Here is a 23182-nt window from a genome sequence, read left to right as displayed (position 1 = left end):
AAACCTTTAATATTTTGTATTCTCTGTAGAATAAAGTATGAATTCTATAGCCTGGTTTCCAAGACCTACAACATCTAACCTTTAGTTTATCCCTTTCAGTCTCCCAATGTGAAGATCTGTGTTAGCCCAACTGCTGATCTATTATTGTCTTCTCTAAATTTATCATGTATGTAGACCTGCCTCAGTTTCTTTGTTCACACCGCCCCTTGTGTCTGCAGTACTAGGTGGCACAGAGGATAGAGCACTGACCTGTAGTCAGGAAGACCCAAGTGTAAATCCAGCCTCAGTGACTTGGGTCACTGGGTGACCCTGAGCAAGTCATTTAATCACTGTTTGCCTCAGTTTTTACAACTGTAAAATGGGGATAATAGTACTCACCTCATTGTGGGGATCAAGTGAGATATTTGTAAAGCACTTAGTACAGTGCTTCGTACATAGTGGTACTATATAAGTGTTTATCCCTTTCCTTAGTCTTCACTTCCTCAATGCCCCATAGCCATCACCATGCTTATTGAACTTCTACCCATCCTTCAAGGGTTATTTATCTTTTTAAAAAATTGTCATATGTCAGGACAGATAGCACAGGGCAGCTAGCTGGCACAGTGGTTAGAGCACCTGCCCTGAAGTCAAGAGAATCCGAGTTCAAATCTGGCCTCAGACACTTATTAGCAATGTGACCCTAGGCAAGTCACTTAACCTCAATTGTCTTATATTCCTCAATTTAACAGTGGGTCTTTAGAGGAAAGACACTGTTTTATACTTATTCGTATATGTTTAGTTACAATATCATGCCACAAACTTAGGAAACACTTAATAAATGTTTATTGATGATAATACTTTAGTAATATATGAAACATGGTTCTTAACACCCATGATTCTAAATTGTGTAAGTATGTTTTGTTTTTTAGGACTTGCCTTTTTGGACAAAATGCTTTTAAAAGGCTTTTAGAGAAGATGATATTCAAGTCCATTTATCTTCATTGTTGTATCAAAATCATTTCAAGAGTCAAAAAGGGATTTCTTAAGGACGGTAGTTGTTTGGATTTTGTTTTCTGAGATTTTTTTCAACCTTATTCTGCCAAATAGACAGGTCTGTAGATTTCTTTAGACAAAGAACGTTCTAGGTTTAATTCTCAATGACTTTTTCCTGTTTTTTATTTCCTCCATGTGCTAGGTATATTTTAACTTAATATAAAATATCTTTTCATTTCCAACTTTGTTTACAGAATACCATATTAATTCAACAAATGACAATTTGCCTTCTAATTCTATGAGAATTCTGTGAGGACTGTACTATTATGAAAGTATTATAATAAAAAATCAGGGAGATATAATTCATTTTGATTTTGAAGTATTTTCCCATTACTTTTCTATGCACCTATTTTCTTCATTTTATAGTTTAGTGTTAGCACAACTCAAATTTTTCCCTAATAAACGACAGTTTTCATATAAGACATGGAGTTTGAAGTTAAATTCTGTACCTAAGGGAAGATCAGAACAATTTCTTCTAAAAAAAGAATCTTTGTTTGGTTGGATCCTTAATTGATTGTCTTTTTAACTCCCTACAGAATTCTTCTAAACATTCTTCTTCTCCCCACAGGTCCCATACCTCCCCATCTCCTACCCTCTAAACTGAGAACCTTTTCTTTGACTAAGAAAATTAAGACCATTCATCATGAGGTCTTTCTTCTGTTCTCATAGGATCATAGAACTACAGGAAGAATGTACCTTAGAGGTGTATTCTTCTAATACCCTCCTCCTCCACACTCCCCATTTTATAGATGAAGAAACTGAGAACCTACTGGGTACAGACCTTGTTGATCAAACATTTGTATTACAGACTTGCTCTTGATCACACAATGTCCAGGGCAAGATTTGAACTCAGGTTTTACTGATTCAAAGACTAACTTGTTATATGCTACACCATGCTGCCTGTCAAAACCTCTTGGCATCATTACCCACTCTCTCCTCCTTTCCCCTTGTCTCTGATAATGAGGTGGCCCTTCTCCTTGCCAAAGCCAAGCCTTCTACTTGTGCCATTGGCCCCATCTTCTCCAGCAGATTACTCTCTAGTCACTTCCCTTTCTTTGGTCTTTAACCTCTCCTCTATTGCTTCCTTCTCTACTTCTTTCAGACATGCCCATGTCTCCTCCATACTCAAACTTTATTCCTGTTATTCAGTGATTATTTACTTTCTCAGCCAAACTCTAAGAAAAAAAATTGTTCTCCATTACTGACTACTTTCTCTCATCTCATTTCTCAACCCTTTTAAAGCTGGTTTCAGACCTTGTCATTCAATTGAAACTGCTTTCTCCAAATTTAGCAGTGATCTGTTAATTGCGAAATTTGATCGTCTTTTTAGAATCCTAATCCTTCTAGTCCTTTTTGCTGCATTTACCACTGTTAACCACCCTTTTCTCCCAGATACTCTTTCTCCATTGGGTTTTCATGACACTCTCTCCTGGTTGACTTCTAACTTATCTGACCACTCCTTTTCAGTCTTCTTTGCTAGACCCTTATCTATATCATTTCCCCTAACTATGAGTATTCCCAAAAGTTATCTCCTGGGCCCTGTTTTCTCCTTTGGTCATGACTCATTAGCTCCCATGGGATTTAATTGTCGTCTTTATGCAAATGACTCATACATACAGTCCCCTCAGTCTCTCTGAACTTTAGTCTAGCATTATCAACTTCGTACTGGGCATTCAAAGTGGATGGCTTGGAGGTGTCTCAAATTCATCATATCCAGATTAGAATTCATGTTTCACATGAAATTTCAATCCAGTAATCATTTATTTAGTGCTTGCTATGTGCCAGGCATAGTGCTAAGCATTGAGGATACAAAAAGAGGCAAAAACAGTTCTTCCCTCAAGGAGCTTACAGTCTAATGGGGAGAGAACATGCAAACAAACAAAGTAAACTATATTCAGGATAAATAGGAAATAATTAACAAAAGGAAGGCACTAGAATTATGAGGGGTTGGGGAAGGTTTCCTGTAGGAGGTGGGATTTTAGTTGGGACTTAAAAGAAGCCAGGGAGGTCAGTAGATAGAGTGGAGGAGGGAGAGCATTCCAGGCACGAGGGACATCCGGAGAAAATGCCCAGAGCAGAGAGGAGTGTCTTGTTGGACAGCCAGGAAGCCAGTGTCACTGGATAGAAGAGTATTTGTTGGGGAGTAAGGTGTTCAGTGGAAAGGTAGGAGGGGGCTATCTTTCCTTTAGATTTATCTATTTAAAAGAATTTTTAAATATTTAAAATAATTTAAAAGAAAAAGTGGTTAAAGAAACCACTATTCTAGTGTCCCAGGTTAACAGCCTCAGTATTATCTTTGACTCCTGATTCCCCCTTATCCCAAATTATCCTTTCCCTTTCTATCTCCACAACATTTCTTGCATCTGACCCCTTCTTAGCTCTTAGAGTCATGACTTTTGTTTAGGGCCTCATCACCTTTTGCCTGGACTATTGCTGTGACCTCCTCCTTGGTCTCCCCTACCTTAAGCCTCTTCCCCATTCTGTCCACTCTCTACAAAAATGTCAAAGGTAGTTTGCTTAACTGAAGATATGACCATGTAACTATTCTCATCTTCAGTAAACTCTAGTGTTAACTTCTAGGATAGAATATAAATTCCTCTCTGGCTTCTAAAATCCTTTCACCTGGCCCCATTCTATTTCCCCAACTTCATTATACACAGTTCCCCTTCCCACATTCAACTATTTAACCAAATTGACCTTCTTTCTATTCTTCACACTAACCATTGCCCCTTTCTATAATTCATTCCTTTTTAACCTCCACCTCATAAATTTTCTCTCTTCCTTCCAGCCACAGCTCAGTCACCACATTTCTGCAAAAAACCTTTCTGAATATCTCTAACTGCTGCTGCTTTTTCCCTTAACTATTTTGTGTTAACTTGTATTTTTTCTGTATATAATTATATATGTATTTGTCTCTCCCTATAGAGCATAGACTGCTTGAGTGAAGGAGTTGTTTCATTCTCTGTATTTGTATCCTCATCTTATAACACAGCTCCTGGCACTTAGTAGACTCTTAAGAAATTGTTCATTGATGTAGTTTGTTATTTCATCTGAGTACTTTTTTTTCTCTTTGAAAATACAAATCCTCCAAGCTTTCTATCCTGTGTAGTCCTCATAGACTGGTGACCCAGTCTTGTTGAAGGACTTCCTATTGTTCTTTTAGTACCTCGTAGGTGCCAATAAAATACTAGTTAGTTGTCCATTTGTAACCTCACATTCTTTCTAGGTAACACGTTGATCTTTTTGGATCATTATGTAGCCTTGATGGTTTTTACACCATTTATTGCTCACATAGTCATTGGTAATATGCCATGGTTTGCTCATGCCTATTTTTGCACTTTGAGTTATTTTTATTTTTTCTTCTTCTGAGATCCCCAATCATGGAGAATAGAGGTTGGCAAACTATGTCCGGCAGCCAGAAATCTGTCTTTCCACCTGTTTTTGTACAGCCTATGAGTTAAGCATCATCTTTACATCTTAAATAAAGTTTTATTGATTTTAAAAAATGTAAAAACCATTTTTATCTGCATATTGGACAAAAAAGAAACAGTTCATGCACTAGTCTTGGCCTTTAGACCAAAGTTTGCTGACCTCCTGATAACAGAACATAGCACGGTAACTGTTAAATTGATAGACTTCGAGTGGCTGGTAGTTTAAGATCATTAAAAGTACTCGTTTTCCAAGTGTAATTTAGCTGACTTTCATCCTTATCAGTTCCTAGATCATTTGTCTGCAAAACTTGTCCATGATATACACTTAGTGTGCTAATTCTACCAGTGCAGCACCCAACTCTTTGTGTTTGTGTGTGTGTGTACATGTACATATATAATTTTCATGTACTTTGTTTTCTCATTGTAGAGGATTAGCTTGATTTCTTTGATGTCATTGTAAATTTCTGTGAGATGACTTTGTATTACCCCAGGTCTTAATGCAATTTGCATCCTATCTTTTGTAGATAGGAATATTTTGTTGTTGTTTGGTCATTTTTAGTAATGTCTGACTCTTTGTGAACCTATTTGGGGTTTTCTTGGCAACAGTAGTAAGGTGGTTTGCCATTTCCTTCTCCAGCTCATTTAGAGAGCCACAATATATAAAATGGAACAAAAAGATAAAAAGATTAGAAAAATACCTTTGATTATTGATGGGTAAAAGCTGTTTGGACAGTTCATAACATTTTATTGAAGCCAGTTAACAATATTATGCCCATTATTTTTCCCTGTGGCATTTTAGTGACCATGGTGGTAATGTACCTAAAGTGCAGGACAAATAATAAAGAGGACAAAGGATCAAAAGATTTACAGTTGGAAAATCAGAAATTATCCTCAAGTAGATCATAGCTCTAGAGGTGTTAAGAACATTATAGGTTATCTGATATAACCCCTTCATTCTATACATGAAATTCAGACCCAGAGATGTTAAATGATTTGCTGAAAATCTCATTAGGTAGTAATAAGTAAATAGCAGAGCTAGGATTTGAACTCAGATCCAGTGACACCAAGTTTTCCAAGGTGGGTATACTTCCTGCTCTTCCACACTGCCTTTCATGTGTTAAAAAATACTAGTGAGAAGTCATAAGATCTCTTCCCCACCTTGTCCCCATTTCCATTAGAGAAAAATCTACCTTGATAACCTGCAACAGTGATGCCATGTGTGGGGGTTGGGGGTGCATATGTTCATCATTTTCTTGTTTCTCTGCCTTTCGTAAGAAGTACAGGGTCACAGTCATTGGGCTAGGAAGCAGTTTCTCCTTCCCTTCATATAAAATGGGACTCCCTTTTATTCTACGTAAGGGTTTATTTTCACATTGGCTTTACTTTTCCCTAACCTGTCTATTACCTGCTCTTTGCTATGGTATGAGGTAGAAACTTCATCTTCCTTCAGTGTGCAACCTTTTATTTTGCTGCCTGTACAGTCTTGGACAATTCACTTAAGTTCTATGGGCTTACATTTTTCTGTAAAAGAAGGGGATTAGATCAGTTGATCTCTAAGGTCTCTTCCAGCCCCAGGTTCTGTCATCTTGCCTCTGTGCCCTCCCATTTCCAACCTCTTACTTTGTAAAAAGAAAAATTAAACTATTACCTCACATACCATAATCAAAATAATCTTAATGCTTTCATCATTTCATTTCCCTATTCTCATAACTTTCAAAATTTAGCATTTAGGTGCAGTAAAAATTCCTTAGCATTTATAGCCCTTCACAGTCTGACCCCAGCCTACCCTTTCTTTCTCTCCTACTAACCTCACTAAAAGGAATCCACTGCTGTAGCCTAAGTGGTCTCCTAAGTATATTCAGAACAGGCTTTGCATATTCCTGCCTCCATGTTGTTCACACTGCTTATTCCAACACCCTTTTCTCCAGGCAGCCAAATTGCTGATCTTTCAAAGCTTGGTTCAAATTTCACTTTTTTTAATGGATAACGGGAGGGACTTAGAATGAGAAAGATCTGAGTTCCAGTTTTACCTCTGACATTTTACTAGTTGTATAAATAAATAGGCAAGTCAATTTGAGCCTCAGTTATGTTATTCTCTTTCAACCCATAATCCTCTCTAACTCCTCTGAATTAACTGTAGCACTTATTTTCTCCATTCATTTAGTTTTTTATAATCGTTAATATTGTTACATTTCAAGATAGACTGTAAGTTCCCTGTAAGTTCATTTGATTGCTGACTACCCCACCTGACCCACTATTTCAGGTGAGCCCCAGTCATGTTTTACCACCAGCTCTTCCAGCATCTTCTCAGCAGCCTAGCTAACATCCTCGTCACACATATATCTCCACCACCCCCCTCTTCCTTTCCTTCTTTGGAACCATGTTCAAATAAACTGCCATTGCATTGGGAAGGAGTATGCCAGACTACTCTGCTTTGGTCACACTCACTAAAGTGCCTTTCCTTAGCTACCCATTTCCCTACTATAATATAAACTCCTTGTGGGCAAGGATTATCTTTGCTTTTGCATTGTATCCTCAGTTCTTAGGACAGTGTTTGGCATATAGTGAGCACTTAATAAATGCTTTTTCACTCATTCATTCATGTTCTCTCATTAAATGCTTCATTGAGACTCCTTCTAGCTGGTAGGGAGCTTGCTCTAGATTTTTTTTTCCCATTATGTGTAAACCAGGAAGCACACCTTCTATCTTTGATTAGTAGTATGTTGGAGGCTCTTCACAACCATTACACACCTCTTGATTCCTATTTTTCATCCATTCTTTATCCTCCTTGCAGTTTCATCCTTAACTGCCCTGAAATTATATGACTTGGATATCTTACTAGACTTTCCTGGGCTTGTTTTTCTTCCACTGTTTCTCTGTTTTATAAGGAAATGCTGCTCATAATCTTCTGCCATTCTGCTCTGTAAGATACTACTTTCTAAGCCTGTGTTGTTCTTGGTCTGCCATGCAGTGTCTAATCTTTCATTTTTCCCTCACAGTCATAGAAAATCAGACTTTAGAAATAGTGATAGACTGTGTCAATGTTTGTTAATTTATCCACTCCCCATTTTTCATCATCACCAGCTTATTTGAATGTCATGTTGGAGTTACCTCATTTGTTTTCTATATCTTTTCATTTTCTAATTTGGTATTGATTTTTTTCCTTTGATCTAATGTGTCTGTGATCTGATTATATACCAATGACTGATTTGGAAATGACTCCTTTGTTGGTAACATGTTTCCTGTTAAATTATTTTTATTTAATGTGATGTTTTTTGGTATTCCCAGTGTCTAGTGCCTCTTGACTCCTCTTGAAAAAGTATTCATGATGTAGAGATATGAGACTTCAGCATAGTCTCCAAACATTGACCTCTTATGCCTTCTAAACCATGTGTGCCCAGATTTCCACTAAGTAGGAAAGTAGATAATAATTTGATGGGTCTTGCCAAATTCTTAAAAGAATTTTTCTAGGGGAAGCCAGGTAGCACAGCGAGTAAGAGCACCGGCCCTAGTGTCGGGATGACCTGGAATTCGAATCCTGAGTTTAGATACTTAGCATCACACCCAGAAATAATTGGCCGTGTAACCTTGAGCAAGTTACTTAACCCTAATTGCTTTAAAAAAAAAAAAAAGAATTTTTCTGACTAAACTATAAGTGTCTTTGTTTTTTAGTCCTCAAAATGTTTTGCATATGCATATTTGTTGATACATTCTTTTCCTTTATGTAAATGTTTTATTTTCTCCTTAGTTGTTTTTTAAACATACACAAAAATACATATATACATACATTAGAATACTTTCTTGTGAGTAAGGATTGTTTCATTTTTTCTTGTATTCTCAGAGCCTAATAAAGTGCTTGTCACCTAGTAAGTACTTTTAATAAATACTTATTGATTTAATTGTGTTAAACCTCTGAATTAAATGCTTTTTACATTTTTAAAATTAGAGGAAAATAAAACTTTGAAACAGACTGCTACATAGTGCCCAAGAATAAAAAATTTCTACCACCTTTCCTTCCTCTGAATAAAATATAAAAATGTGAATTTTAGAGTTTAGATATTTTAGTCAGTCAGCAAACATTTATTAAGCATCTACTGTGTGCAAGGCGCTGTGCCAAGTGCTGAAGATAGAAAGAAAATCAAAAGAAGGGCTCCTCACCCTTGAGGAGCTCACAATCTACTGGAAACAACATGTCCACATTTAATAAATAGGTAGGGATATTGGCCTTTGGTGTATTAACCTAGTTCTTTTCATTCCATATTTGTCATCTGAGGTTAAATGAAGGTAATCTTAACCACATAGAGGCAATTTTTATTTTATAAATTCTTTTAAATTTCTATTTGTGATGGAAAAGGTATGTGAGTAGTTTTTATTTTGTTGAGGTATAATTGAGAATATATGTTTAAGAATTAAAGCATTTGGATGGGGTGTCACATTTGGCATTAAAATCAAGTAGCTTGCCATGACTTTGCATACATATATTTTAAAGTATCTTGTATACTTACACATTCACCTGTGAAAGTATCAAATTAAGCACAGCTGATGAATTTTGAAAATAGCAACTGTCAAGCTCTGTTAAATCAATCAATGGCAAGATTGTATATTTAAATCACAGATAGTCAAGAAAATGTATTTACATTTTCTAACCCACTAATAAGCATAACTGTCAGTTTCACTTTTGATAGTTCTGTGACATGTTTTGGCTCTTGATATTTTACTTGTATGCTAATTTGTTTCTTGACACTCTGCCATAATCATATTTTGAGAATCACACTTTGAATGTATGATAATATAAGCCTTTCTTTACAAAAAAAAAAAGGTGTGACTTGACTGGAGTTAAGTGTTATTCTGGAAAATAAGTCTATGTGGGATACAAAATTGATCATCAGTAACAAATTATAAAAACTTAGCCCTATAACATCAAACAACAACCATTTATTAAGCACTTACTATATGAAGGATGCTGGGGACATAAGGAAGGCAAAAATAGGGTCCCTGCTCCCAAAGAGCTCTCATTTCTAATGGGAGAAAATAAGGATGGATGGATGGATAGACAAATGGATGGATGGACAGACATAGATAGACATATAGACACATATGCAAATATATATGTATGTATGTATACATATATTATTTTTTAGCATACATATTCAAGATACATTTTAGATAACCTCAGGGGAAAGGAATTAGTAGCTGGAAGGACTGGGAAAGAAAAAGCCTCTTACAGAAGGTAAGATTTGTGCTGAGTCTTTGTTCCAGGAAACAGAGACGAGGAGAGAGCATTTTAGGCATTGGGGACTACCAGTGAAAAGGGCTGGGGTGTCCTGTTTGAGGAAAAGCAAAAGAAGGCTGGTGTCCTAGGATCATAGAGCATGTGGAAGGGAATAAAGTATAAGGAAACTTGAAGGAAGGTAGAAAGGGACCAGATTATATGAAGGGCTGTAAAAACCACAGAGGAGCTTGTATTTGATCCTGAACACTAGAGGAAGCCACTGGAGCTTATTGTAGAGAGTGAAATGTTCAAATCTTTACTTAGAATATTCTACATTTTCTAACGTGTGTGTACATACACACACATATAAGTATTTCTAACATATATGTATCAGAGTATTTTCATATAAACCAGAGCTTTTATTTATGTGTGTGTGTGTGCGCACGCGCGTGCATAAATGAGCATTGTTTTTTCAAATAAACAATATTTTAGGTCTTTTTTAGCACAAAAACACTGTGTCTTTGATTCCACATCCTTTGAAGGCTATGTTATTTATTCTAACAATACTGCCACTATAACAATGTTTTTGGAATGTTCTTTGTGAATTGCATTTAGAATTAGTTTATGGCCCACAAGAAACTGTCTTTTTACTTAAAAACTCACTTCATTTCAATCCAAAATCAGTATCCATCCCACTTAATTCCCTGCTTTAAAGCCTGTTTTTGTAGAGTTCACAAAACAAGAATGGTTTTTACATTTTTTACATAAAGTTTTATTGTGTGCCAACCCTTGCTCTTCATGATCACTTAAAGACTCTGCCAGTTATTTTATGATTACATTTCTTACTTAATACTTCAGTTTGAATTTTTATTTTTTAAGTCTGGCAAAGGAGATCTAATTTTAGGGAAGAAGTTTTATTTTGAAAGATTCTTGATGTTTCACCTAACTTGGAAAAGATTGGACACAAGGTAATGAACTCATGTTAAAAGACTTTCATTCTTTCTGACAGTATAGAAGGGCTTTTATTAGATATGCAGTATATTTTTATACCAAAGTAGTAGAAACAGCACCAGAGTAAAAATATAACAGTTTGATGTGCCTTTAGTGTGAATCATTGTACCTTTCATTTAGATTTACACTCCGCGGAGTGTTGCCCAGATTACTCCATATTCATAAGATACTGAGGAGAGCAAGAGTTCCCAGATAATTTTGGCAAATGAAGGAAGAAAAGAAGAATCTTAGAGAATACTAAGAAAAGTCAAAAGATAGTTGCTGAGAAAATGTTTCCAAATTTGTCTATTCCTAAGGCAAAGATAAATAAAGTATTTCATTTGTGGCCTAAATTCAATTAATCACCATTTATTAAATGCCCACTATATGCCAGGCTCTGTGCTAAAGCACTGGAGATACAAAAAGAGACAAAAGACAGCCCCTGCCCTCAGGAAGCTTATACTTTAATGGGAGGATAAATAGGAAATAATTAACAGAGGGCAGGCACTGGAATTAAGAGGAGTTGAGGAAAGCTTCTTGTAGAACGTGGGATTTTAGGAGTTAGAAGCCAGAGAAGTCAGTAGATGGAGCGGAGGAGGGAGGGCATTCCAGGCATGGAGGACAGCCAGAGAGAATTCTGGAAGCCAAGAGATGGAGTCTTTGTTTAATAGCCAGGGGGTCAGTGGCATTGGATTGGAGAGTTGTGTGTTGGTGAGTAAAGTATAAGAAGACTGGAAAAGTAGGAGGGGCTCTAGATGATAAAGGGCGTTGGAAAGGAGCAGTTTGTATTTGCTTCTGGAGGCAATAGGAAGCCTCTGGGGTTTATTGAATACTGAGGTGATATGATTGGGCCTGTGTTTTAGGAAAATCACTGTAATGTCTGAATGGAGAATGGCTTCAAATAGGGAGAGAAGAGAGCTGAGGCAGGTAGACAGACACACCATAAGACTATTGCAGTAATCAAGGTGTGAGGTGATGAGGACCCCCACACACTACATTGATGGCAGTGTCAGAGGAGAGGGAGTGTGTTTGAGCAGTGTGACAAAGGTGAAAGATTGAATATTTGAAGGGTGAGAAATAGTGAGGAATCCAGGACAACTCCTAGTTTGGTTACCTGAGAGGATGGTGTTGCCCCCTAAAATAATAAAGTAGGAGGATGGAAGGGTTTAAGGGGAAAGATAATGATAACTTTAAATATGATTTTTCTCCATTCAGTGATAAGTTTTTGTAACTTGGCCTAAAGTGCACAATTTCTATATAGCCAGTACTTTTTTTCTTTTTAAAAACAAAAACCCATCCTTACCTTTCATTCAGCAGTAACAAGGAGGTGCAATGGATAGAGCACTTAGCCTGTCAGAAAGACCTGAATTCAAATTCTGCCTCCAACATTTTCTAATTGTGTGACCCTGGACAAGTCACTTAACCTCTGTTTGCCTCAGTTTCCTCAACTATAAAATGGGATAATAAATGCACCTATTTTGAAGGGTTTTGTGAAGATTAAATAAGATGATACCTGTAAAGTACTTAGTATATACAGTACCTGACATATAGTAGGTACCATATAAATGTGTTTTTTCTTCTATATAGTTCTGAATCTGCTTCTTCCCATAAATTCCATAATTTGTGCAAACTGTAGGGATAGATATAAACTCAATATAATGACATTTTTTCCTCTAGCAATTAGAGTTCTCTATAAATAGAAAGGGCTGCTTTGAGAGGTAGTAGGTCCCCTGAATTTGAGGTTATTAAAAAAAGGCCAGATGACCATACTTTAGGAATATTGTAGACAGGATTCTTGTTTGAATACAAATTGGTCTGCTTCCAAATCCTCACTTGGTCGCTTATCTTTGTAACGTTGGAGGAGTCAGATAACCTCTTTGGGCTTCAGACTTCCTCATCTGGAAAATGAGGGGAGTTGTACTCTACTAGAGGACTGCAAGGTCCTTTCTATCTGGAGATCTGTAATCTTTATTTTATCTCTAACCACCTACCCCTTTCCCCCCCTCCTCTTGCTTTGTTCCCATCTTTACTTTCCTTCACTTCTTTTTTTTAAACTTCACCAGTTTATACAAATTATTACAAAAATGAGAAGGGGAATAGCAAAGGTTGGAATGATCTATTTCTAAGGGAATGATGTATCAGTAGTAAAACATGGATTTGTGGGCAGGGAGCAACCAATTCTGAACTGTTTTGATACCATGGAAAAAAGCAAATAGAAAGACTAGCTCTTCCTAATAGTTTTTACCTGGGTATATTATGCCCATCCAAAAGTTTATCGTTATGCTTAATAATACCTGTAGGAAGTATTGGTTTATTGGTTTCTGTTATAACAGAGACTTCATGGATTTGAGGTTCAATTTCCGATCATCATCCTTATCAAATATTCTAATTTAGGCCTAAATTCATGCATTCAGCCTACCTTATATACAGTTAATACATAACAACATCTGTATGATATATAAAATTGTATGATGTGCCAAAATTTTACTGTAGAAAAAAAACTGGAATAGGGTTGGGTCTAGGATTGTGAGTTGAAAGGGAACTTGAACCTCCTCATTTTACAGATGAAAGAACTGAGGGCCAAAGAATGCCCACTGCAAGCCAGTCTGATGTCAGTGAAATGTTATTTAAATGCAAGCTGTGGTGATGATGATGATAATGGTGATGATGATGATGTATAATTGAATTCTTCCAAAAGAGTGTATGATTTGATTTAGCAGATTTAGGGGGACTGCTCATAGATAATCTGCTTACATATAGTTAGTAGCAAAGTCATGATCAAAGTCCAAGTCTTTCGGCTAGAAAATTATGGAGAAGAAAAGACTGAGGTGGGGTTATGGTAGTTGTTTTCCAAATATGACAAAAGTATTAAAGGATTATTTTTGAAAAGAAGGATTAGATCATTCCAGAATTAGAAGCAATGTATGAAGTTGTGGCAAGGTAAATTTAGACTTAATGTCAGAAAAAAGAACCAAAATACTTTTTAACAATTAGATGGAAAGGGCTACCCTGGGAAGTGGTGGGTTCTCCTTTAGTTTAGCCTTTGCCATGTATGTTTCACTGAGGATTTCTTTCAGGTATGACTTGGACTAGATGGCCACTGGGATATCTTCCAACTCCAAAGTTCTGACTCCAAGCCATAGTGGAGTTTTTGAAACATTTTGAAAATGTCAAAAGTCCTGAAAAGAAGTTCATAAAAAAAGATGGTTATATGTATGTCACTCTAATAGTGTAGATGTCTATGGGGATAAATTATTATGAGTCTTCATTAACAATTGACTTCTCCATATAAATGATAATACTTTATTTCTTGGTTCACTTATGCTTTGTAATTAAAATATGTATTATACACTAGCGTAAAGACTCAAAATAGGCATTTTGCTTTTCCACAAAATATATTGATGTTCTCTGTCTTTGCAGTTGTCATGAGCTGCATTCCATTTATTCTTCGTACCAGTAGACTACAGTAGATACATGCATCTTTCTGAATCAAACTGTGGAGTTAATTTTTTTTTTCTTTCATGAAAGTTTAATTGCCATGAAAACCATATTGAGGAAGATCAGTAGTTAAGATTATGAAGCTTACTGCTCATTTTCCTTTAGGATTACAAATGAGTATTACACATATATATTAATTCGTATAATGTTTTGCTGTAGAATTTGTAGGGTTGTATAATCAAATATATTATCTTCTCCTTCCCATCCACACCAAAGTCTAATGTTTTGGGGTGGGGTGTTTTTATTGTTGTTGTTTTTACATTAAATTGACATCTGGCATATCCTAGGTTTTGGAGAAAGTTCTCTTGTTCATTTCATTCATAGAATTTCCAAAAAGTCAATCTGATGAAACTGTCAGTGAAGAGTATTTGAATTGTTTTGGAGAGTTTCAGATTTAGTTTAGATTAGAAAAGACTGCTCATAGGATAATATAATGTTTAGTTTAGGAGGTAAGTTTCCAAGACAATTTTTTAAATTGCTCTTCTACTTCACCTCCTTTGAAGTATCCTTCATAACAATTAGGGTGATGTCTATTGAAAAAATATCTGTAAATTGTACAAGTATAAGCAGTCCTGATTTTCAGGGAACAATGTAGGGGTCCCACATTTTAAACAAACTCTTAAAATAGCAGCCTTCTTGTTTGGGTTTTTAAAATGGTTTTTTCTGTTCATTTCTTAAACATTTATAAAAGTGCTTAGTGTGTATAGGGCTCTGTACTAGATGCTGGGGTAGAGTTTCCAAGGTGATAAGCTGGAAAGTGTGGAGAGCATGAAGTTGTATGCCCCAAAGTCTTCTCCAGAGTCTTGTGAAAGGGAAATTTCAGGGATTCTGATTCATTAAGTCTCTCTTTGGAATAGAGAAGAAGGCGAATTTACTATGACTATACCTCTGTTCACAATAGAAGACCTCATTCACTGGAGGGAACTTCCTGTAAGGTGTTAACAGGAGCAATATAGGAAGGGTAGAGATTAATTCAAAGAGGGAGAGGGGGGAGAGGTTTCACACTTCTGAGGATCAGGCACAGGTGAGTGGATAGATATAAATTCTTGACTATTTTACAATATTTGTCAAATAACTTTTTAGAAAGATATTTCTATGACAAACACACTTTCATAATAATAGAAGCTATTATATTACAGTAATATAAAAATAACCCACCATTTTCTCATGGATTCTTTTCGTGTTATCTGATTTTAAAATTTACATTTTTCTGTCTGTCATTGTAAGGCTTATTTTTCTACATGCTAGTATTTTGGTTTTATTTCTGACAGTGTGGCTGACAAGTCTAAAATGTAACTAAACTGTCAAGATATATGCTTAAAAATGTGTCAATAACTAAGGAATACATTTAAATGTTTTTAGAATAGTGTCTTTTTGCCTTAATTATATTAAAGCATTGCCTTTAGATGTTTATATAGAAAGAGGCAGGGTGGATTTGTAGATACATCATTGACCTCAAAGCCAGGAAAGACCTGGGTAAAAATCTGCCTCCAACACATACTTAATGTGTGTTCCTGAGCAAGTCACTTAAATTCTTAGTGCTCCAGGAAACTCTGTAAGACTGGGGGTTGCATCAAAAAAAAAAAAAGAGAGAGAGACTGGGGGTTGCAAAGGAGCCTGAACTGCCTGAACTGGTGCATGGATCTTCTCACCAGGGAATTCCTTATACCAATGACATTACAGGTCCAGTCCCTCTCCTCTATAAGAGTATAAGTCTTTGGGGTTTTTTGTGAAGACTCTCACCATATCATTAGGTGCTTCTGATCCTTTCTCATTTGATGATCTTAAATTTAGACATCCATGAATGAGACAGTTAGTTGGGCATGTTTCAGTGTCTATAACCAGTAATAATAATATCTGTTTAGTACTTGGTATTTTTCCAAGTGCTTTCCTTCACAATTCTGTGAAGTAGGAAGTGCAAATATTATTACTCCCATTTTATAGATGAAGAAACAGAGGCTCAGAGGAATTAAGGAATTCACCTATAGTCATATTATTTGTAAATATCAGATTCATGATTTGAATTCAGGTCTTCCAACTTCAGTACTCTTTTAAATAAGCCTTTCATTCAACAATTATATTCTTTGCTAACATTGTAATTGGATTCATGTTTAAGAGTGAGTGAGGGACCTGTAGTCAAGAGTGAAATGGGTTTGATTCTTATCCATGACATTTAATAATTTTGAGACCAAGAGCTAGTAAACAATACTTCTCAGGATTTTTCTCAGGAATAAATGAAGTAAGGTTCATAAAGCATTTTTTTTAAAGTTAGATATTGATAATAATAATAATAATATATACTTATTAAGCATCTATTGTTTGTAATCTCTGTTCAGTGGGAGTACAAAGAAGTCAGTCCCTGTTCTTTTAGAACTTACAGTCCAATGAGGGAGATAAAATCTGTAGACCAAGAAAATATAAGGCATAATGTGAGAGGTATGAAGTACCCCAGTGATTCAGGGGCATTATCATGTGATTAATAATAAAATAACTGGCAGTAAGTATGAAAAGTTTAATTTGTAACATAATGTTTTAGTCTGTATAGTGCTTTCATTTTATAAAAAGAATGTTTACATAATTGTCTTTTATTCTTATAACATCTCTGTGAGCCAGACCAAGCCATTTTTATTCCCATCTTGTAGATAAGAAAAGTGAAGCTTTGAAGTCCTTAAGTTACTCGTTCAGTCTAAAGTGGCAGAACCAGGTTTTAAAACCTAGGGAAAAGGCTCCTAGTGCTTTTTCCACTCTCTTTCACCACAAAGGAAATTTGTGAATTTCATGAAAGCATTCGTGAAAGCCAGAAATTAAAATATCTTCTTAAATGTTACCTAAATACCTTTTCCTTTGGGAGTGAACAGAATGTGGGTCGACTCTTTGTGAAGATGGTTTTTATTGTGTTTGTTTAAAAACTCATCAATAAAGCATAATATAGACTGAAATTCTTTGTGATAAGTCATATTCTGAGTACAGTGCAAGTTTTACAGAAGCCAACACTAACATTTATATCACTTTGGCTATTTCTTTTGCTTGGAAAGTAGCCCTTTTTTAGCAGTTGACTGGCCACTTTCCGTGGCTACTGATGTGATCACTCTATTGAAAAATGTTTGTTGGGAGCAATTGTAACATTTTAAGTTAGCACCTCAAAGGTTTTTTAATCATATAGAATATGGAGATGAACACATCATATCTTAGTAGTTGGTTGACACAATGGATTTGTACATTTAATGTTATACGTCAGGATGCCTCTATTTTAAATCCAGGTTATAAATAAAAATGATTTTGTTTGAAGAGTTGTACAAATATTTCTTTATAAAATAGAAGCACATTCAGATTTTCACAATTATGCCCAAGGAAGTATATTTTAGAAGATACTAGCCTAGTAGTTGAAATGTAAAATATGGGTGCAGTGATGATTCCTAAAGAGAACATCAGTTTTGCCTACCCTTCTTATACCCATGTGTCAGTCAGAACTTGAACCCAGTTCTTCCATTTCTCTTCTCCATTCTGTCAGGTTTATGTTTCTGCCTATTTTGTCAGTTTTATCCAACTGTTTCTGAAGAATTAACTCGAAGTGTATCAAAAATATACTCAAGGGGTGGCTAGGTGGCGCAGTGAATAGAACACTGGTCCTGGAGTCAGGAGGACCTGAGTTCAAATCCAGCCTCAGACACTTAACACTTGGGCAAGTCACTTAACCCCAAGTGCCCCTACAAAAAGCAAAATATGTGTGTGTATGTGTATACTCGATAAAAATATGCAAAAGGGAGAAAGAACTTTTGTAAATGGACATCTACAGCAGATTAGGTTTTTAGTGACACATTTGACTAAAAGCTCCAGAGAAAATACAATTCTTCCAGATTTATTGTTTACTGATGACAGAAAAGCATTTGGTAATACAAATAACCAACCTTAAAAGGTCTCCTCCCACAAGAAGTATCTAACATTTATATTAAGATTTCTCAACAAATACAATCACAAAGATAATTGTTCAGTGACTCTCTGTTAGTATCAAATGAAACCTAAAACAGGGAGCTATATTTTTACTAAAGGTGTTCATCACCATGAGAACCTCCATGTTAATTCTGTTTGTAGATGATAATGTGCTGATTGCATCAAGTTCCAGAATTTTTCATGGCCTCTTCAGTGAGATTGATGATTATTAAAAACAAAATGAGCCTAATCTTCTAAATAGAAAAAACAAAATCAGAAAATATTTATTGCTCAGATTATAATACATTGGTAAATGGTCAATCCGCTGAGTTTGTATCTCCATATATGTATCCATTAGGGATAGGTAGTACAGATGGATAGTGAATTTGGCCTAGAATTGAGGAGGAAGAAGAGAGTGAATCGAATTGATATTACACAAAGCTTTTCATAATTTTAAGCTGCTTCACGTTGTGTGCATATGTGTACTTTTAAACATTCTCCAAAGTCTCATATACTTGCAGAGGTACCTTAGTCTTTGAAGAATTAAAGTTGTAGATAGCCATAAAGAGACATTTGGTAGGTATAGATTAAGCTTTAGCCTATTTACAGTGTTAACCTATATTCAGAAAGTTGTGTAAGGGATATATCATAGATGAATATCTTGTTAAAAAAGAAGGTGAGTTGATCATTTGGTGTGAATGAGGGATAGCAGATGAGTAGTCCATGTGTACTATCAATACTCCAGGCCTATTTACAAGACCCAAGGAGAAGGCTTCCAGAGTGTTGAGTGGATTCTTGGGGGGTGGAAGGTAGGGAGAAAAAGAGGAAAGGTAATTGGAAAAATATAGACAAGAATCCCACGGAATGAGGAAGCACTAGTGTAGGGAATACTCACATTAATGAAACCATAGATCTAAATATTTAAAAAGTGAGGTGTTAGGAAAGATGAGTGTGTCACTCATAGCCTGTGCTATTTAAGTCAGTATTAATTGATAGTAAAAACTTTTTTAAACATGAAAAGTCTGGGTGTCAATTTGGCATAAGAGAGGACTAGCCTTGAACTCAGGAGGCTCTGAATACCAATTCTGCTTCACGTCCCTGGCTGGTTCCATAACCAAGGACAAGCACCTTTACCCTGTAGAGCTGCAGGTGAGCCAGAGCTGTCAGTTGTAAAATAATTGCTGATCTGTAGCTGTTGGTAGAATATCCTCATCAAGAGTTGACTCTGCCCAATGAAAAAATAACAGCCTACACAAAATACAGTGTAGTGAATTACTAGATTATTATGATGACAGTGCTCCAGTCTCATAAATGTTTGCATTGATTACATATAAGGGTAGCGCAGTGACTTTAGTGCCCTAGAGGTAAGTTATTGGCCTTGTAAAAACCAAGGCTACTAGTTTTATCCCATTTTCTAGAGGGGAAAACATGTGAGTAGAGATACTTGCTGTGTTATGCACACAGAGGGCATTCAGTGACTCTAATTTGATGACCTCTATGTTAGGTGTTTAGCTTTATGTTGCTGTCAGTAGAACATGCTTAATTTTAAGGAATATTGTGGGTTATAGTTAGTTACTTATAGTTTCATTATTTATAATTTATAGTTTTATTAACTATATCATATATATTATTAATGTGTTTTATTTTCCCCCACAAAAAATTAAATGTCATTTCACCTGTCTCTGTGAGTCTGTTAAATAGCATTCTTTGTATTATCATCTTAGTCATCCTTGTCACTCTAGTTAAATTAGTATTGTAAGTTAGTATATTTCATCAAATGTTTCTGATAAACTTTTTCTGTGTTTTCTACAGAAACTCAAACAGAAGAATCAACAGCTGAAACAAATTATGGACCAATTACGGAATCTCATTTGGGACATAAATGCCATGTTGGCAATGAGGAACTGAACTGAATTTTAAATTTATACTTTCTGACTTTTGCATACCTGCTTTTTTCTCTTTGGGTTTGATTTCTTTTTTTTTTTTCTAACAGTAGCTTATTTGCCTTCATAGCAGTTTTGCAAAAATTAATTTAAATTTTTGTTCCATCATCTCAGATATGCATTAAATATTTGCTTTATAGTTTAGTAAGTAATGTAACATCTCCCTTTTAAGTATAGTGACTTATTGACAACTCTTAATTTGTTAGTTTTCTATAATTCAGCAATTATGTGAAAAGATCTGAATCTGATTTTATTATTAAATTTATTTTTCTTGAATGTTTTTCTTGAATTTGTTATTTTATATTGAAAAGATTAATTTAGTAGCCATTTATTAGTATCCTGTGTTCAAATAAGTTTATCCCTTATTTCTAAATTTAAAAAGAAATTTCATTTATGTCTACACATTTGTATATATAACTAATCTTACAAATTAGTATAAATGTAAATACATAGAAATTTCTGTTGGGAGACTGGCTGTGTATTCAAACACTTTATTCAGTACTATCATTATATGACATAATGGACCCTCATAATATTTAGTTGGTCTTTTATTGAACAGAAAGAGATAGGGGGATGTTAGTGTTTATTTAAGAACATTTATCCCTAAGTACATAAACCTGTGAGTTTAATTTAGCTTTTCTTTTGACATGGAAATTATCTGGTTTTTGTGGACTTTATGTAGCTTGGTGAACCCAGAAAAGGAAATGATTACAAAGAATATGAGTGGCTTCATAAAGAAAAGATCATACCAGCCTAACTTAATTTCCTCTTTTGACAGTGTTACCGTCAATGCTGTGTAGTCAGTGTTACTATGGAATGATCTAAATGTAACTTTACTAGATGTGACCTCAAGGATCTTTGCTCAGCTCTATGCTGTTAAACACTTTTATTAATGTCTTGTTTAGAAGCATAAATGGCTTATTTATCAAATCTGCACCTGACAAAAGTCTAGGAAGGATAATTAACATACTGGCTGATAGGCTCTCGAAAAGATGTAGCCTGGTGGATATGCATTTGGACAGAATCTAATGAAATTCAGTAAGGATAATAAACCTAAAGTCTTAAACTTGTACTTTAAAAAAATCAGTTTCACAAGTGCAACATGGAAGAGGTTTGGTTTGATAGTTATTTATTTGAAAAAGACTTGGGGATTTTAGTGGATTGCAGAATTAACAGGTGAGCAATATGGGGGCAGAGCCAAGATGGAGAGTGCGAGAAGCAACTCAACTCTCACAACATTCCCTTCCAAACAACTATAAAGTAACTCCAAAAATTGAATTCTGGTATAGAAGAGCCAATAAAAGGTGGAATGAGACATTTTCACCCAAAAGTAATTTAGGAGGTTGGCATAAGATGTCTGTGACACCAGGGTGGAAGCCAGCCCAGAACAAAGAACATATACAGCAGCAACACCCACAGCAGACCTTGGAGGTGACTGTAATAGCATTAGCACCTTTGGGAACTCTTAGTTCAGAGACAAGAAGGGGTCACACAACTGATCAGAAAGAGATTACGGAGGTGCCTTTGTTGGCATTGGGTGTAGGACCCTGTTGCATTGCCTATACACAGTTTCAGGGCAAAAAGGAGCATTGATGCTTGTGACTGTAGGTGAGCAGTGACCCTGCCCATAGTTCCAGGGCAGAGAAGGGTGTCTGTGGTCAGACAAATAAGTAGGGTCCTGGTCTCAGTTCTGAGGCAAAAAGGAGGACTAGCACTTATGGCCGCAAGAGAGGAGAGACCCTAGTCAGTTCCAGGACCAAGAGAAGCATGAGTGCTTGAAGCTGCAGGGGAGCAAGGTCCCTTCCTGGATAAAGACCAGAGCATCGTCCATAAGAGCAGTGACTGCCCCTTCTTGGATCATACAACATTGGAAGCAGAGAAGACTTGAGATAGCCCTCTTCCCCCCAGAACTAGTTCTGAAAGCAGCACAAAAACATGAAACTTGGGACTTCACCCCAGGAGCAGAGTCCAACTTTAATGTAAAGTTAAAAATCAAGAAATAGGCTGGAAAAATGAGCAAAACAACAACAAAAAGGAAGATTGATATGAACATAAGAAGACAATGTCAAAACAGCTACAAGCAAAGCCTCAAAAGGAAAAAAAAAAAAGTGAATTGGGCACTAGCCCAACAGAAACACCTGGAAAAGCTCAGAAATGTTTTTAAAAGGGTAGAAGGAAAATTGGAGAAAGAAATGTGATGCTAGAAAATTAGGAAAAGAGAATTAACTGGTAAAAGAGGCACAAAAATATTGGAAAAAAATAGCATCTTAAACAAAATTGGTCAAATGGTAAAAGAGAAAAATCCACTAAAAAGAATAGCAGAATTGGCCAAAAGAGGAAATAATATAAAAATTTCATTGAAGAAAATCATTCTTTAAAAATTAAAATTGTGTAAGTGGAAGCTCGTGACTCCTTTAAGAAACAATAAAACAAAGTCAAAAGAATGGTAAGATAGAAAACATGAAATAAAACAACTGATGTAGAAAATAGATCAAGAAGAGATAATTTAAGGGGCGGCCAGGTGACTCAGTGAGTAAGAGCACCGGCTCCAGTGTCGGGATGACCTGGGGATCAAATCCGGGCTTAGATACTCAGCACCACATCCAGAAATAACTGGCTGTATAACCTTGAGCAAGTTACTTAACCCCGATTCTTTAAAAAAAAAAAAGGTAATTTAATAATTATTGGACTTTCTCAAAGTCATGATAAAAAAAAAAAGCCTAGACATTGTCTTTTAAGAAATTATCAAGGAAAATTGTCTTGATATCATTGCACCAGGGAGTAAAATAGAAATTGAAAGAATCCACCAATCAACTCCTGAAGAGATTTCAAAATGAAAACACCCAGTAATATTAGTAAATTCCAAAGCTCCCAGGTCAAGAAGATATTGTAAGCACCAGAAAGGAAAAATAAAGTCAAATATTGTAGAGCCACAATCAGGCTAACACAAGATTTAGTAGATTCCACATTAAAGTAGCAGAGGATTTGGAATATGATATTCTAGAAGCCAAAGGAGCTAGGATTACAACCAAGAATAACCTACCCAGCAAAACAGAGTATGATTCTACAGGGGGGAAAAATGAACATTTAGTGAAATTCCAAGCATTCCTGATGAAAGATCAGAACTGAATAGAATATGGGACTAT

At 35.7% G+C, this 23182-nt stretch overlaps 1 protein-coding gene across 1 annotated transcript in view; it reads left to right on the top strand.

Moving 5' to 3' along the window:
- Nucleotides 1–20312, top strand: part of MED30 (mediator complex subunit 30) — a 32273-nt gene extending 11961 nt beyond the window's left edge. The window contains exon 4 of the mRNA XM_069081279.1: nt 19906–20312. Within this exon, the coding sequence (XP_068937380.1) occupies nt 19906–20001 (96 nt within the window). The 3' untranslated portion in view covers nt 20002–20312. The remainder of the gene's footprint in view (nt 1–19905) is intronic.
- Nucleotides 20313–23182: the final 2870 nt, after the last annotated feature.

This window comes from Petaurus breviceps, unplaced genomic scaffold, assembly GCF_028583685.1.
Source record: "Petaurus breviceps papuanus isolate PSGF00001 unplaced genomic scaffold, PetGlider_PUasm1.0 98, whole genome shotgun sequence".
Lineage (NCBI taxonomy): Eukaryota > Metazoa > Chordata > Mammalia > Diprotodontia > Petauridae > Petaurus > Petaurus breviceps.
Note: the sequence above shows the minus strand (reverse complement) of the source record. Positions and strands in the feature narration are given on the sequence as shown.